We start from the raw sequence: 18,437 nt of genomic DNA on the forward strand, positions 1-18,437 counted from the left end.
TTCCTCAGAAAATTAATGTTTGTAGATATTTGTATATATTTTACATACACTCACCTAAAGGATTATTAGGAACACCTGTTCAATTTCTCATTAATGCAATTATCTAATCAACCAATCACATGGCAGTTGCTTCAATGCATTTAGGGGTGTGGTCCTGGTCAAGACAATCTCCTGAACTCCAAACTGAATGTCAGAATGGGAAAGAAAGGTTTAAGCAATTTTGAGCGTGGCATGGTTGTTGGTGCCAGATGGGCCAGTCTGAGTATTTCACAATCTGCTCAGTTACTGGGATTTTCACGCACAACCATTTCTAGGGTTTACAAAGAATGGTGTGAAAAGGGAAAAACATCCAGTATGCGGCAGTCCTGTGGGCGAAAATGCCTTGTTGATGCTAGAGGTCAGAGGAGAATGGGCCGACTGATTCAAGCTGATAGAAGAGCAACTTTGACTGAAATAACCACTCGTTACAACCGAGGTATGCAGCAAAGCATTTGTGAAGCCACAACACGCACAACCTTGAGGCGGATGGGCTACAACAGCAGAAGACCCCATCGGGTACCACTCATCTCCACTACAAATAGGAAAAAGAGGCTACAATTTGCACGAGCTCACCAAAATTGGACAGTTGAAGACTGGAAAAATGTTGCCTGGTCTGATGAGTCTCGATTTCTGTTGAGACATTCAGATGGTAGAGTCAGAATTTGGCGTAAACAGAATGAGAACATGGATCCATCATGCCTTGTTACCACTGTGCAGGCTGGTGGTGGTGGTGTAATGGTGTGGGGGATGTTTTCTTGGCACACTTTAGGCCCCTTAGTGCCAATTGGGCATCGTTTAAATGCCATGGCCTACCTGAGCATTGTTTCTGACCATGTCCATCCCATTCGCCAAATTTATCTTATTTATCTTATTTTTGTAGCTATTCCATAGACAGATTTTTTTTTATATATTTTATGATTTCTCCATACTTTTTGAACTCAAGCTGAAGATGCTCAAAAACAGTCCTGATACGCTGCATAACTTTAGCTGTTCATGAGCGGTTCTTGCTGTTGATCATCACTATTACCATTAGTGATGTGATTAAACCTCTAACACGGCTTCCTAAAACTGTGGCGACGCCCCCTGGTGGGACAGAGAGGAATTGCAGGGGGTGTGGCCTAGGCTAAATCAATCAAAATAAAAAAATTCTGCTTTGAATTTTTTTTCTCATAATGTAAGTTTGAAAAGTATCAATCTCTTTTTATTTAAACGAGGTAATATGCATTGGCTATTTCTAAGTTTTGCTGATTTTTGGGGGTTTACAGCTCTGAAGTTTGGGAAGCACTTCATGACATAAATTCATGTTTAGGGAAGGTTTGCTGTAATATTCACTCCTCATTTTGTCCTGCATGTGTGCTACTCCCCGTCCCTCTCGACAGGATTTGACTTGCCCAGATCCCGTGTCAAAGGTCGCGACACAGAGCTCATTGTGTGGCTAATATCTCCAGGCTATTGTGCTGTAGAGATGTTGTTGTCCATGGTGGTTTGGGGGTTTAGTGTTCGAGGAGTCTCGTGTTTCTGTCGAGTACATGCGTCTTTGCATTGGCTGTTTCCCAAACCGAATGTCAGTATTTTGGTTCCTCATGGATTCAAGGCATCATGTCCCATAGATACATTTTTAATGACTGAAAAGCTTTTTTCTTAGTGGAAATGGAATAAAAAGTTGAGATTCATAATTGACATTAAACTTTTTTTTTCAGCATATCTGACCTGCTTTTATTAGTTTCACATTTTTATTATAAAAGGGTTTTTTTTTTGTTTTTTTTTTAACACACACATACAGTGCTATGCATAAGTTTAGACACCCATGGTAAAGTTGACTAAAAAGAGGAATAAAAAATCATCTTTTGGAAATTGAACTTAATGCCTTTTAATTTAAAAAATTTGGAAAAATCCAACCTTTAAGGACACCAATTTTCTTTGTGAATGAATAATGTATCGTAAATAAATAAATGTTCTTCCTTAAAATACAGGGTGCATAAATCTGGACACCCCTATGTTAAATTCCCATAGAGGCAGGCAGATTTTTATTTTTAAAGGCCAGTTACTTCATGGATCCAGGATACTATGCATCCTGATAAAGTTCCCTTGGCCTCTGGAATTAAAATAGCCCCACATCATCACATAGCCTTCACCATACCTAGAGATTGGCATGGAATACTTTCCATAAGATCATCTCTCAATGCAAATCAAACTAGCTATAAGGCTAACTGAAATAAAACCATGCCAATCTCTAGGTGTGGTGAAGGCTATGTGATGATGTGGGGCTATTTTAATTCCAAAGGCCAAGGGAACTTTATCAGGATGCATAGTATCCTGGATCCATGAAGTAACTGGCCTTTAAAAATAAAAATCTGCCTGCCTCTATGGGAATTTAACATAGGGGTGTCCAGACTTATGCACCCTGTATTTTATGGAAGAACATTTATTTATTTATGATACATTATTCATTCACAAAGAAAATTGGTGTCCTTAAAGGTTGGATTTTTCCTATTTTTTTTTTTATTAAGGCATTAAGTTCAGTTTCCAAAAGATGATTTTTTATTCCTCTTTTTAGTCAACTTTAGCATGGGTGTCTAAACTTATGCATAGCACTGTATATGTATGTGTACATGTGTCTTATTTACAAAATTTTTTTTTTTTTTTTATTGTATAATTTTTTTTTAAAAACACATATGTATGTGTACATGTGTTTTATTTACATTTTCTTTATTATTTTCATTTTATTTGTTTATTTTATCTGAGTCTTGCTCTTGTGGATGTGGACTCCTGCACGTCTTGCTTTCCATAAGATTTGAAGTGTTTTTGTGTGTCATTCCTCCCGTCCAAATACTTTCTTTATCTCTCTCTGAATGTTGATGGCCTGAAGAAAGAGGCCTGGCTTGTGTGCCTGACCTCTGACTCCAGATTCCTGAGGAGTTTTATCTGTGTGTGAACCCTGACCCCTGACTGGCTCCACGGAGCCTCTTCGGAGTTGTGGATCTCAATGACACTCACTCATTACCTAACCGTCCAATCACTGCAGGGCTGCTGTATTTGGCCCCGCCCCCTTAAGCCAGGCTCTAAAGATTTCGATCTCAGTCCCAGCGACGTCATCTGTGTGCATTGATCAGTCGGGACTGATTGTGATCCAATTCCACTGAACACTTTTCAGTCACACCAGCTTTAAAGACACATTCTGCCAATATCAGTGATAATCTGATGCTTCATCTGTCTGAGATCCATATCTAGGCCTTTAACCCTTAATCTGATCATAGTTTATCAGTGTGCTCTTTGTTTTCTCTGTAACAGTAATTGGGCAGCTGACATGACGCGTCTAATCTGCATTTTTCTTGTTTGATTTTTATGCATCCATTTTTTCTGATTTCACATTAATCGACAAACTCGGTTAATAATAATTTTCATTAACTGAAATAAAGCTACAATAAAATATTGTTGATGGAAAAAATGAAAAATTTAACTGAAATTAATGTCTAAACTCATTTTCTTTAATGAATTAAAACTAAATAGAAATATATACTAATATAGACGACAAAAGCACATAACAAACCTACCAAAACTAAAAATAAACTGAAATATAAAAATAAAATCTATTTCAAAATATTAATAAATACTATAATAGTTTAGATATTATACTAACTAAAATAATGCTGACTCATTGAATGTTTGAACTTTTAATAATTGTTTTTTGACACCACATGACTTTATATGAATTGTACAAAAGCTAAACAATTAAATAATAGTGAAAAACTTCACAGAATCACTAATATTCACTATATACACACTATATATGTACTATATTACTGTAACTGTACGTTTGAACCCCTGTATCATGTTGTTGAAAAAAGTTGATGCACATGTTATTCATTTAGTTATAATCCCTAAGGATCCCTAAGGATATGAAGCTCTAAACATGTTCAGTCATGTCAGTATTGAAGCTGTGTTGTGTAGCGCCACCATGTGACCAAAGTGAAAACTACAGGACAGTGTGGAAACTGTTTCACTGAGTAAAATCTTCACACCCTCAGCTGTGTGTCAATAACTGATGTCACACTCAAACCATTAATTATATATAAAAATAAAAAACAAACCAAATATAAAATAATGTATACTAGTTTTGTGTATTTTAAATTTGCATATTGTGTGCTTGATAAAGCTACATCTGGATGCTTAAGATTGTGTTGCATTAGTTTTTTATAAGTGGCAGAGCTCATGAAAAACCTGGAAATGTCAGGAAATTAAGAAAAAGTTATTTCCAGACCCGAAAACCTCTATAGTTGACTAGAGATGGCTCTTTTTGAGTGGAATATATATAAAATAATTTAATGCATAAAAAGAGTAGTTTACTTGGACAGGATTTTCTTTTTTTGGTGCAATTTTTAATAATGCTTTGCTGTGATTCTCGAATGTCATTTGAATATCCTACCAATATCTGGTCTCTTTGTGATCCTCGAGGTTTTGGTTTTGGTCATGTGACTGACCTCTCTGTGTCCGTGTGTGTTTCCCATGGCCTTTGGGTGTTTGATTTAACCTCTGGCCTGGCTGTGAATGGGTTGCGGCCGCTAGTCATGGGTCAGTCAGTGAGGGGGTGCCGGCAGATGGATGAACCCAACGGGGGATGGACACTCGTCCTTTGTATTAAGGATCGACCACTAACTCGCTGACCAGCACCTCCAGCTCAGGGCATCTGCTGCTGATCTGACACACGTGCACACACCAAACACACGACACCGCTATCTAATGCACACACACACACACACTTCAGCTGACGTTGCTGATCTCATACATCTGCTGTTACACACGTGCGGCCGTGAGCTTCATCTCTTACGCCCCATTCACCAAAGCTTTTGAAAATCTGATCACAGATTACGTGCATTACAGGAATCTGTATTCTGACATGGCTTCTTACGCATTTTACATACATACATAAATATATATTTGACTCTTTCTTTATTACAGACCCCAGAAAGAAGTACCATGTCAAACTCTTGGCCTATAGTTTCATGGGTGACGGATACCAGGCGGACCAGACCATCAGCACACCGGGATGTGTTTGTGAGTTCAGCGACACACATATTCATGCCATGTGTTACAAACATTACTAAAAAAGTGATATAGGTTTAAGATTCATTTAGCTTCATTTGTAGTAAGGAATTGCATACATGCAATGCATAGTCGCAGTAAAGACATTAATAATGTTACAAAAGAGTCCATTTCAAATAAATGCTTTTCTTTTCAACTTCATATTCATCAAAGAATCCTGAAAAAATATGTATCATGGTTTCCACACAAAAATATGAAGCAGCACAACTGTTTTCAACATTAATAATAATTTAGAAATGTTTCCTGAGCAGCAAATCAGCATATTATAATGATTTCTGAAGGATCATGTGAAATTCAGCTTTGATCTCGGGAATAAATTACATTGTACAATATATTCATATAGAAAACAGCTATTTGAAATTGTAATATTTCAAAATATTTCAATGTATTAACTGTGTTTTGATCAAATAAATGCAGCCTTGGTGAGCAGAAGAGACTCAAAAACATTTAAAATCTTTTTAAACATAGGCTATATATATATAGCATGAGTGTAAAAAGATTAATGATTAAGATAAGGAAAACGTAATATCCAATTGAAAGGTTTATTTAACTAGCGATCCAACAGATAGCAACACACACTTAACATCGACGTCACTGAACTCAAACACAACTGAGCATATATGCAGGTGTTAATGATGGTGACTGACGAGTGCACAGCTGAATGTAATTAGTGTCCATGACAACAAATGAGTGACAAGGCAGTTGATGACAAAACATAAAGAGTCCATGTGTGTGAGAGTGTGACAATTAAGTAGACGCATTTTCTTCTAGAAACAAACTTTGTTGTATCATTTTCATGTTCTCACTGTGAAGCTGCTTTGATACAATCTGTGTTGTAAAAGGCGCTATATAAATAAAGGTGACTTGACTTGTGTGTTTGCAGCGGTCCGTGATCGCCTGGTCCCGCCCCCTCCGCCGCCTCATCATGTTTACACCCTCAGTAACTCCTCCTCCTCTGTGTTCCTGCGCTGGGCCCGACCCGCCTTCACCAGCGCACAGACGGTCAACTACACGGTCCGCTGTAACCCTGTGGGTCTGCAGAACGCCTCGCTGGTGCTGTACCTGCAGACGTGAGTGAGACTGACCCGAGACAGACAGCACATGCTTAAAGCAACACCAAAGATTCTTTTGTAGCTTAAAGGGATAGTTCACTTTGAAATAAAATTTTGGTATGTTTTAGCTTACCTCAAGGGCATCCAAGATGTAGGTGTCTTTTTTTCCGCAGTAGTTTCAATTTTGATATTTTTAGGTCAAACCGTTCTTGTCTGTCAGTCATATAATGCAGGTCTGTGGTCACTGTCTCAAAGAGCATGCACAGAGTCCAAATTAAACAATTCCCCATCGTAAGTACACATTGATGGCCTAAGACACGAAACGAGTGGTTTGTGTGAGAAAACGAACAGTATTTATATAGTTTTTACCTCTTATACACAGCCACGTCCAAGTGATCTGAGGGCGCGGGCGCATCCTGGTGTGTGACGTGTGCAGATCACTTGGACGTAAAAACGATATAAATACTGTTCGTTTTCTCACACAAACCGCTCGTTTCGTGTCTTAGGCCATCAATGTGTACTTACGATGGGGAATTGTTTAATTTGGACGATGGGGAATTGTTTTAATTTGGACTTTGTGCATGCTCTTTGAGACCGTGACCATAGACCTGCATTATAGGACTGACAGACAAGAACGGTTTGACCTAAAAATATCAAAATTGAAACTACTGCGGAAACAAAGACACCTACATCTTGGATGCCCTTGAGGTAAGCTAAAACATACCAAAATTTAATTTCAAAGTGAACTGTCCCTTTAAGGCCAATTCACACAGCGCTGATAAACACGGACAATCACCAGATTACAGTACGTCACTTCTCACACATTCACGACCCGACAAGCCCTGATTCTGCATGTTCAATCAATCAGTAAACAAACGTCAGACGCCAAGAGGCACAGGCGGGGTGAGCAACACACAAAACCCGACCATGGCCTTTACACACAATTCTATGCAGTTTATAGTGTCAATAGTGTGTTTACAATTAGAAAAAGTACACTATAAATTAGGGGTGTAGCGATACCCTCATGTCACGATTCAATACATATCACGATACTGAACTCACGATACGATATTATTGCGATACTCCAAGACATTTCGTAAAATGTTAGCCAAAAATTGACTTGATTAAAATGTTAAATTTGGTATTGTGGGTGTAAATGAATAGTCTTGGACTTGGTGCTGAAACCCAAAGCACAGGACAATAGAGACACCAGAATAACAATATTCATGATTCTGAAGCTGAAAATACAGAATTATTGTAGATGAATATGCTTGATCTCTGTCAATGACTAGATATATGTAAAATAATGTAGGCCACTTTTTACTGGTAACAAGACATTTGACATTATCAGGACACACAAATATTCCCCTATTGCATTATTATATATTATATTCAACATTATATATAGTAGTTTAATGTAGTAAAACTCTAACTAAAACTAAAACTCTGAAAATGTGATTTTTTTTTCTCACACTGTAATTTTCATTTTGGGTAAACTATACACAATACATATTGTCACTATCCACGATACATATTGTTGCATTTTTGTATTGTGATATATTGTGACACGATATATTGTTATACCTCTACTATAAATACCTGGACTATAAGACTGTGATGTTTAATGACTAAATAACCTTATAAAGTTCATACACTACACTGCTGAGTACACAGTGCATAGTATAAAAGCATAGTGAGTCAGTGTGTCATTTGCGACACATCGTCCAATATGTGGTGTGTGTTCCTGCAGTGCGGACCAGAGTCTGATGGTCAGTGGTTTGGACCCAAACACCAATTATGAGTTTGCAGTTCGTCTTCATGTGGATCAGCTTTCCAGCCCATGGAGTCCCGTGGTTTACCAGACCACACTTCCTGAAGGTAAACATATACATTATTATATATAGAGGCTTTTTAAATGGAGAAAAGAAGAGGTTGTGATTGTTTGCCTGTGCGTTCAGCTCCCAGTCGAGCTCCTGTCGGGCTGAAGGTGAGTCTGATCGAGGGAGACGCGGCTCTGGTGTCGTGGAAGCCTCCGGATGAGCCCAACATGGCCGTCACACACTACACCATCCTATACGCATCACGCAGAGCATGGGCGGCCGGAGAGTGGCAGATCCTGCAAAGAGAAGGTGTGTGTGTGTATGAGAGAGAGTGTGTGAGTGTCCCGACGGGGACTTAAACCTGAATGCACAGACTCATGGGGACTCTTGGGCTTATAGCTCTTCAAGCTTATAAATCATTCAGAATGAGTTTTTTGAAAATGTAAAAATGCAGAAGGTTTTTTTGTGTAGGTAGGTTTAGGGGAGGGTTAGTGTGTGTGTGTGTGTGTGTGTGTGTGTGTGTGTGTGTGTGTGTGTGTGTGTGTGTGTGTGTGTTAGTTTGTGAACGTGTGTGTGTGTGTGTGTGTGTCTCTTCTCTTGGTAGTCAGTATCATTTCATGTTTGAAAATTATGAGATTCTGAGCTGAGTATTTCAGATATGACATGATTGAATAAGAGCTAAATAAATGGACATATCTGAATCCATCTTCAGTTTTCCAAGTTTTTTTTTTTTTTAATAAAAATAAAAATAAAAAATAAAAATAATATTAGTAATTATTATTAATTATTTTCTAAGACTTATTCAAAAAAAACTTTCTTTAAACATTTTTTTTCTTCCAAAAAAGTAACAAATAGTAAAATTAAAAAGTAAATTAGCATTAGATACGAGACTATGTATATACAGAATATATTTGTCAAGAACATGTCTGTCATGTTTCAGCCCAAAATCAAAAGAACACAAAAACACATTTTTTATTAATGCAATGCAAACAAATATAATTCTCATCAATGTATTTACACGATAAAACGTATTTTTCAAAGTTGTAAATAAAAAAGATTAATGGAGTATGTTTTACAAAAATTTAATGTTTAATTCAATAAATTAATTGCGTTTCTTGTGAAATTTACTTGAAATTTATGAGTGAAAATGGGTTCTAATTTTTTTTTAAATTAGTATATAATTATAATTATATTTGAGCACATCAACATTTTTACTCGGATATACAAAAATAAATGCATTTTAAAAATGTATCACCTAAATATGTTCTAGAATTGAATCTTCTTAAATGCTTTATGTAGTTTTTTGTTAAGTGTACGACTTCTGTTATTCACTTTATTCTCGCCTTGCTGCTGACATGGCATTAAAAAAATAACTATTACTAAATATAAACGCATATTAAAGGACATCTGGCTGGGTGCTAACACCGATGAGCGGGTCAGTGTTTATTACTGTAGGTCTAAATCTGTGTCAGAGACTGTAAAAGCTGGAATGAGTCTTTATGAGCCACACGGATGTCATGTGTTCTCAGTTACACGTTCAGCCCTGCAGATCTGACAGGGTAAATCACAGTTACGGTCACAGACGTGCTGCTGCTTCAGGTTGTTTTGGGTGGTACGAGACTAAACCTTTGACTTTTAACCCTCGACACCCTGGATCTGCCGGGCACGGAGAACCGCTGTGTGCTGACGGGGTTTCCTTTGCGTTGTAAAACTCTGATCCTGTGGTGTCACATGAAGAGTCACGAGTCCGGCAGTAAAAATCCCAGTTCGGGCGAATCTCACACGTGTCTGTGTCATATATCAGAAATTATATTTAGCATAATTGTAAACACACTTTTTTTTTTTAAATGTAATGCAAATATATATAATTCTCATGTAAGTTTTTGCGCTGATTAAAGTGCTGCTATTACTTTTCATTTAGTGTGTAATATAGCAGTTTGTGAATGTGAAAGTTTTAAAGATCAAATAAAGTTATTGTCTCCTAAAAGAAAGGGCACTTTAATAGAGTATGTTTTACAGGAAAAACTATTTCAATCTTTCTTCTTCAAAATCTCACGTTTAATTAAATGTGTTAACTGCCGTTTCTTTGTAAATGTGAAATTGACTTGCAATTAGTGAAAATTGTAGTATTTATGCTTATTTATATTTATATTTTATGTTTTTGTTTTTATATCATGGTAGTGTTTGTTATATTGAATTTAATATTTGCTGATTTTAACGTAAAAAAAAAAACATGGATAAATGTGCTAATTTGACTATTTATGAAAAAGTCATGCAGAAATTGTAATCATAATTTTCTTTATGTAAAATTATATTTTTTTAATTGTTTGTGATATTTAGCCATTTACTGAATACAGATAAAGTCATTTGCAAAGTAGTGTTTTTCCTAAAAGGTTCACAGGATTTTTGAGTCGATGATGTAAATTATTAATAGGTGTATTCATTATTTTGGATAATAATGCGGTCTCATTGTCAGGGAGCGTCACGATGGCCCTGCTGGAGAATCTTCAGTCCGGTCAGGTGTACCTGGTGAAGGTCTCAGCGTCCAATCAGATGGGAGATGGGCCGTTCTCGCCGGCTGCAGAAGTGACCGTGCGTGACGGACACGCCTCCCGAACACACGGCTCCTCCCACGCCACAGGTGCTTTACTCAGCGCCCTCTAATGGCCATTTCACACTGAGGCCAAAAATACATGATCTGACATGCTATCATGTGAAATTCCACATCGATTTAACAATGCAAGTCTTGGCGTCATCTTTAATACCGTGTCTGTGCTTGACCCACAGCGTTTTCTGATGGTTTCTATCACCTGGATCAGAGGTCAATGACGGGTATAGCAGTGGGTGTGTGTATCGCTTTAATCTGCATTATCATCTGCATCCTCATACTGGCCTACAGGAGCAAAACCAGGTAAGAGAGTCTATAGCTCTATAAACACCTGGCAACTAAAACTACTAAAAATCATTTTCATACTTATTTCAAGGCAACATTCTAAGTTCTAAAATTACTACAACTAAAATTTTTATAAAATTTAATGAAATCTAAATCGAAAAAAAACACAGTTAATGTATTTGTTAATGTAGTAAATGAGCAATACATTTGTTACAGTATTTATTGATCTTTGTTAATAAAAATCCACCTGCTCATTGTTTGTTCATTTTAGTTCACAGTGCATTAACTAATGTTAACAAATACAACCTTTGATTTCCATAATGCATAAGTAAATGTTGAAACTGACATTAACTAAGATTAATAAATGCTGTAGAAGTATTGTTCATGCTTAGTTCATGTAAGTTACTTAATGTTAACTAATGAAACCTTATTGTAAAGCGTTACCAAAAAAATAACAATGACAAAAGCTCATAGGAAATTTACTAAAACTTAAACTAAATTTAAAATGATAACTGAAAATTTGAATAAATACTATAATAGTAGGCCTATATAAATTATCCTAAAATAAGAGTTTGTTTAGGTAATTATTGATAATTATAGGGTATTTACAAATGCATTCACAAATGTCATTTAGTTGATTTCTCCATGACTGAACTGCATTATTTATGACAGGAAATCCAGCACTGCCAAATCCATCAGGCAAGCAGAAGGACAAGCTCCGCCCACTGCTGCCCAACTGGCCAATGAGAGTCAAGCTGAGAGTGTGGAGGTGATGATGCCCATGATGAGAGATCATTTCATCGATGCAAAGGTGTGTTTAACATGACACATTCCTGCTTAGCTTGTGCTGGACGAGCAGGACTGGTCTTTCATTCATATATATATATATATATATATAGCATATTTGTAAAAAAAAAAAACATATGTGAAAACGGTGTTTGCATTTCAATGTTTTAGGGCGGAACAAATCTGATCATTAACAGTTATGGGCCAGTGAAGCACACCGTTGAGAAGAAGAAAACGAAGAGATGGAGCTGCTTTAAGAAGGGTGACAAGGTATGAAACAGTTCACAAATTATAAGAGCTTTATTAAAGAAACGGTCAGATCAGATGACCAACACCCAGATGACATGTCAATCCCAAATGAGGGGAAATTAGTGTGAATCTCACAAAAAGAGCATCAGCAACAGAAATATGAAATGACTTCATTAAATATCTATTATTATTATTATTATTATTTAAAATATTTAAGGTAGTAAATACTACCATGATGTATAAACCTTATATATTACAAACTAAAACTATTCCATTTTTGTTTTTGGACTAAAATATAAATATTAGATGAAAACTTTAATTTATTTTAGGTTTTGTAATATAATACTTATTATATTTTAACCCTTTAGCTGTCACCCCCCTTTTTGAGAATGGACATTAAAATGCACTATTCAAGCTTAAATGGTTGTAATTCAAGGATGCTTTGGAGTATAGACCCAAGTTTGGTCTTGTTTTAAAGGGAAAAAATAGCAGATTATAACTGAAGTGAAAGCACTTCAAAAAATTAAAGTATGAAAAAGTTATGGAAGTTTAAATTTACATTAAATCAAATATAATTTATTTAATATTTTTATTTTATATAAAATATATATTTTACAAAATATGTTTTACAAAAAAATTACTATAAAATCAAAGCCATAAATCTAAGTTGTGTTCCAAATTTGAAGTTGATATCACAAAAATTTAAGTTCCCATGAGATTCCTGGAGGAGGAGCCTGATAAAATCATTTAGACTACCGTTTCTATGGTAACACAATGTCCAAATTCAAAACAGTTTTCACAGGATGAATTCTGAGATCATAAGCTTTCAAATGATACCTAATTTATGATAACTACTAAAATATGTTATGTAATAAAAAAAGGCAATATAAAAGATAATATTATATTTTAGAGGATATATGTATATTATACTTTTTAGAGGATAATATTATTTTATTTTATTTTTTTATTGACAAATACTAGATTAAATGTTTTATTATGAACTTTTAGCATGAAAACCAAAGTTTCAGTTATTAAAAGTGTGTGCATCGACTTTTTGTGACAAACACCATAAACGCCTGTTATGATGTAGATTTTTTGAGGTGCACTCTTGTCATAAATTAATCTATTACTGTTCCTGCATAAATTGTAACAAAAAACAGTGCTGAAATATCTATTAAGGAGTCTTAGACCTTTCCAACGATATATAGTTTGTCATGACTAGATTAGGATTTAATAGCAATATAGTGAAGTAAATTTAGGTTGCCCGTATACGGGCAGGTGACAGTTAAGGGGTTTAAGTTAAGTAGAAAACTGATTAAAATGACAAAATCAAAAAACAATTTAATACTAAATCTAACACATTTATTAAAACTAGTTACTAAATCTGAAAATATAAACATTAAATTTGAATAAGAGTATATTATTCAATTTTTTAAATTCATTTAAATAATACATCAGGTTTTTTTTAACAGTAATGAGAATCTTAGGGAATTATACTGTGAATGCCTTGAAAATAATGTTAAAAAAAACTGATACAAAAATAAAATAGGCTTAATTTTTAAGCAAAATATAATTTTATATCTGTTTAACTATGCTTTTGGGATGAAACATGATGGGGTTTGTGAGATTCACCCACATTAGTGCTCTTTTGGTCATTTTTAAATGTCACTGCAGTTTCAAAACAGTTTGTATCTTCGACCCTCCTTCCGTCTCTGTTGTTTACGGGTGTTTTCTGCCTCTATCAGGATGTGAAGAAGGTCTCCAGTCCTTCATATTCCTATCATCAGGGAACCACCCTGCTGTGTTATACGGAAACACCACCTCAACACCCGCCGTCGTCCTTGCAGGGCCTGTTTGAGCCAGCGGGGGGCGACAGCGAGGGCTCGCACTCCAGCGAGGGCAGTCACGAGACGGGCGACTCGGGACGATTCTCTCATGACGACACGGAGGCGACCAACCTGTCTCTGGGTGTCGACAGTCGCCCGGTTTCCCTGCAGGACGAGGCGTCGGATGAGTTTACAGAGAAACAGCTACATCTCCACGTGATGCCGATGGCAGAAGTGACAGAAACTACATTTCAGCAACAGGAAATGATCGAGCTTCATCCTGTTTAGCAGAAACCCTTGCGTTCTCTGGCGCCCCCTGCTGTTTAAACGGACTACTGAGCAGAAAACTCACGCTTTGTGTGGACGACCCGAGACGTTCACACATGCTCCGCTTTCTCGGTGAATGTATTATTTGTTTCTCTCTTCTTCTTTTCGTTTTTATAAATGATTGTGTGTCTGAAAGAAAGTAGAATCTCACCCACCATGAATGTGTTAAAAAAAAAAAAAAAACGTCCAAAAATGTGCAACGCGACTGTGGCATTTTCTGACGTAACCTCATCGAGAGAGGAAAGCCTCTCTTAACTTCCTAATCTACCTCAGTTTACTTACTAAATATTTAATATCCACTTATACACTCGACAACGTTTTTTCCTTTTCGCTGAGTTTGTGCGTTTGTCTGTGTTTATTGTTTGTTTAGTCCTGAAGTATGGGATTGCAGAAGTGTTTTACCTATTCTGACCCGGCGTGATGCAACAAATCTGCTGTGTAACACAATTACAGCCAATCAGAACATAGTTAATGTTTAATATGCTGGGCTTAGGACCAATAGGATTTCATGGTGGGCGGAGCTACCCAGCTCAACACCCATCAAATCTCCTGCTGAATCTGCTGACACAATTACAGCCAATCAGAACATAGTTGATGTTTAATATGCAGGGCTTAGGACCAATAGGATTTCATGGTGGGCGGAGCTACCCAGCTCAAAACTCATCAAATATCCTGCTGATTCTACTGACACAATCACAGCCAATAAGAACATAGTTGGTGTTTAATATGCAGGACCAATAGGATTTCACGGTGGGCGGAGCTATCAGACCTCTCATCGAACTTTCTCCCAGATTTATTGCGTCACGCATGGTTAGGATGGTGTTTTATACCTACCTCAGGTTCAGAAACGTCAAACTTTGAATTGAGCGTTTACGTAGGATTGAGTATTTCGTCTTTATTTGTGATTTCGTCATATGAATGTGTGTATTTTTGCTCTTATAGTCCCTGTTTTATACTACCTCATTTTACCTTTTTGATTTTTAGCTGTAGTTGTGTTTTTATTTGCTTCATCTCAGGAATCATTTGAAAAGCCATGTGTTTTGTAGTGACATGGTTTGATCGACAGGGTATCTTCCTCGAGTCCAAGGGCGGTTGACCCGTACTGAATGTGTGCGATTTGTTGTGGAGATGGATTTGTTTTTCCGTAGTTCATTTCTTCCTGTCTTCTTCTTTTGAGTACGAAGTAACCAAAAATGCTTGAACTGACGTTTCGTAGTTCAGCAAAACCGATAGCTTTAAATAATGGCCTTAATGTGTGTAGAGCTGCGCAGATACACCATCAGGAGATTCAGGTGATTGCAGTCGAGTGATTGTTCTAGAAAACCAAAAATAATTATCAAATCTTAAGAGTAGACTGATCATGAAACCTTTTTGCCTCAAAAGATATCTATTTTTCTTGATATACAGTATATGTACTACTGAGTACACATTTTAGTTACTGTAGTGCTTTGAAATAGTTAATGCTGTTTTAGATTTAGGAACATGAGCGTAGCACTTTTCTTTCAGGTTAGTTTGGGGTTGTTTGTAGGTGCAACGGTGACACGCCATCATCTGCAGGACTGTGTGCGCTTTCATTTGTTCTTTCATGTTCGCTGGTCTCTGGGATGAAGAGATGACAATGAGATTATCCTTGAATCAAACCAAAGATGTTTCACCCAGAGACCAACCAAAAAAAGAGCTGTTTTAGAAAACCTCCTGCGATCCTGCGATCAAATGAGGAGTCATATTTCACTCCGAAATCAAGAGAAAAATAAGAAATTAAATTTTGCTTATGAAACTTATTTTCGGACCATTCAGACCAAATTGCATTGTGACATGCACATTTCACCCCTAAATTCTTATTAACATAATCTCTTAACATATCTTTAATTATAAATGAATGGTTCAATTGTCATGAAAATAATTTTGGCAATGCAAAATATAATTTCTTATTTTTTTCCTTTTCTTTTAAAGTGAAATATTAGCTAGAAATGTTCTTGATAGGCTTTATGAGATTCACCTCCTTAAATCAAATATCGCAGTTATCAGATTCCCTTATTAGAATTTCACGTTCAACATGGATGTTATTGTACATGAATATTATATACAAAGAGAGAGATATTATTATATTATATTAATAAACATTCCATGCGGCTGAAATTCTTCTCAATCAGGGGAAATTGATTGGCCACTGTATGCATTTCAATCAGAGAGACACAATCAGTTTAAAAAAATAATAATTTTCAAAGCAAACAGCCTGAAACCAAAGAATGTCGTCACCGTTGCACGGATGATTATTAGAGATTCATTTGCATGGTGTTTTGTCATTGTTCACTTGTTACAAAGCTTTATATTCCTAAGTAGATTTGATTTCTACGTACTGAAAGACATCAGGAAACCAAAAACAGTGTTACGCGGCTCGGTTATGACTTTCAATTAAACCAAAGATGATGGATTTCATGCCTTTTGTTTCCTTTTATAACTTTTCTCACTGGAGGAGAAATATTGTATTGTTTTTTCAATGTTTTTTGGGATGATGTACCCCGTATTCTGTGAAAATACTGACGTAATATTTGGTTTCTCCCTGCTGAAGAAAAAAGCTCAAAGCTGGCTTGCTGGTCTTTGCTGGTTTAAACTGGTCTAGCTGGTCTCCCAGCCTGACTAGTTGCCAAGACCTTGCTGAAAACACACTCCAGCCCAGCCCGACCAGGGGAGAAAATGCTTGTTTTAGCTTTATTCAGCAACCCAGACAGCAACATAGTGTCGGCCCAGATCCGGATTCGCGTTGAATCCACATGTACCGGATGTGGGCCGGATCTGGACCGACACTATGTTGCTGTCTGGGAAGATTTGATGCCGGAATTGTTGTTTTTGATATAAATTTGAATATGCTTTAGTGTTTTAGAACAGTATTGATTGTTGTGTTAAATTGTTGACTTCGCTTTGGGCGTTTTCTTTGTGTGTGTGTGTGTGTGCGCAAGTGTAATTCCATGCTGATTCACAACAAACATTTAGAAATGCAGCATCATAAAATATGTCAAGTTTAGGAGCTGCTTTGCTGAAGGGTTTCTTCCTCACGGCATATTATGCATCCAAACAGATCATCTCTGTTCATGCAAGATAAAAACTTCTCAGGTTGCATGTCCAGTTGCTCCAGGTTCACCATCACCCTCACTGAGGTGATGTTACTCAGGAAATCCAGTTTCATGTCACTTTATTTAGTACTGATGTGAACTGCACTTGCTCAAACTCTTGATTTTCGAATGGATTCTGTTCTGCATTCTTCCGTTGAAGTGTTTTATTCTGAATTTGCCTAAATTGAAGGGGAAAAGGGAGAGCTTTGAGAACTCTTCTGAAAGCAGTGAACGTTTGGTTTCCGCAGGTCTCGCTCCTGTGAGTTTCCGTTGCACTGCAGCAGTAAATCTTTCTAAGCCTTAAAACTGAATGTATTTCTTAATAAATAAAATTCCACTTGTTAATCTTCTGCTGTGCTTGTCAAATACATGTACCATGTGTTTATAGGAAGATTTGTTTTCCTGTTCGACAATACGGTGTAATGTTTATGCCAAAAAGGTATACATTTACAGTAGATCCCCCACCACCACCACAAATAAGATTGTTTATACAAATTTCCAGTTTAAATAAAAATGTTGAAAAGTATCAAATGTTGTCTCTTTTCTCTTGAAGAATTTTATTTCAGGTCTTTGCTAAGAATTTAAAAAAAATCTCAAAGAATTATATAAATGTGTGTGTGTGTGTAATTTTTAGTAAGTGCATTAGTACTTAGAAAAACGTATAATGTATGTACTGTATGCATAGTACTGGACAAAATCTTGAAAAAAGTATCACAGGTTATAAAAAACATTAAGCAGCACAACTGTTTCCAACATTGATAAAAAAAAATCTGCATATTAGAATGATTTCTGAAGAATCATGTGACACTGAAGACTGGAGTATTGATGCTGTAAATTAAGCTTTGAATCAGAAATAAAATATATTTTATAGTATATTAAAATAGAACACCATTTTTTAAAAGTGTAATATTTCACAGTAATGTTTTTTAACGTCACTGTTGATACATTTAATGCATACTTGATTAATAAAAGTATTTTTTGTTTACAGTCTGCTTCATACACTAAACACACACACACACACACAAACACACACGTGCTTTGATGGAGAGGGGTATCTGCGCTCACGCACGCGCACTCCACCGACAGTCCCGCCTCACGAGCTGCTTTACTCTCAGCCTTTACATATATCGCGCTAAAGTAAACTAACACAAGCGGAGGAGTCGCCCGTTTCCGTGACCTGCCTCGTAAAACAACAAGTCAAAGGTGTCCGCTCCTCCCAAACTTTATAC

The 18,437-nt window shown here is 36.4% G+C and overlaps 2 protein-coding genes across 3 annotated transcripts in view; both read left to right on the forward strand.

Moving 5' to 3' along the window:
* The window catches only part of prtga (protogenin homolog a (Gallus gallus)), a 44,386-nt gene extending 30,124 nt beyond the window's left edge, over positions 1–14,262 (forward strand). For both annotated transcript variants that reach the window (XM_079874113.1, XM_079874114.1), the window contains 9 exons: positions 4,999–5,094; positions 6,026–6,212; positions 7,945–8,072; positions 8,153–8,323; positions 10,491–10,655; positions 10,802–10,925; positions 11,580–11,718; positions 11,865–11,963; positions 13,688–14,262. In XM_079874113.1, coding sequence (XP_079730239.1) covers positions 4,999–5,094; positions 6,026–6,212; positions 7,945–8,072; positions 8,153–8,323; positions 10,491–10,655; positions 10,802–10,925; positions 11,580–11,718; positions 11,865–11,963; positions 13,688–14,056 — 1,478 coding nt within the window. In that variant the 3' untranslated portion in view covers positions 14,057–14,262. The remainder of the gene's footprint in view (positions 1–4,998; positions 5,095–6,025; positions 6,213–7,944; positions 8,073–8,152; positions 8,324–10,490; positions 10,656–10,801; positions 10,926–11,579; positions 11,719–11,864; positions 11,964–13,687) is intronic.
* Positions 1–18,437, forward strand: part of dnaaf4 (dynein axonemal assembly factor 4) — a 503,354-nt gene that overhangs the window by 472,248 nt on the left and 12,669 nt on the right. The window lies entirely within an intron of this gene.

The sequence above is a fragment of the Squalius cephalus genome, assembly GCF_949319135.1.
Source record: "Squalius cephalus genome assembly, chromosome: 6".
In the NCBI taxonomy this organism is placed as follows: Eukaryota; Metazoa; Chordata; class Actinopteri; order Cypriniformes; family Leuciscidae; genus Squalius; species Squalius cephalus.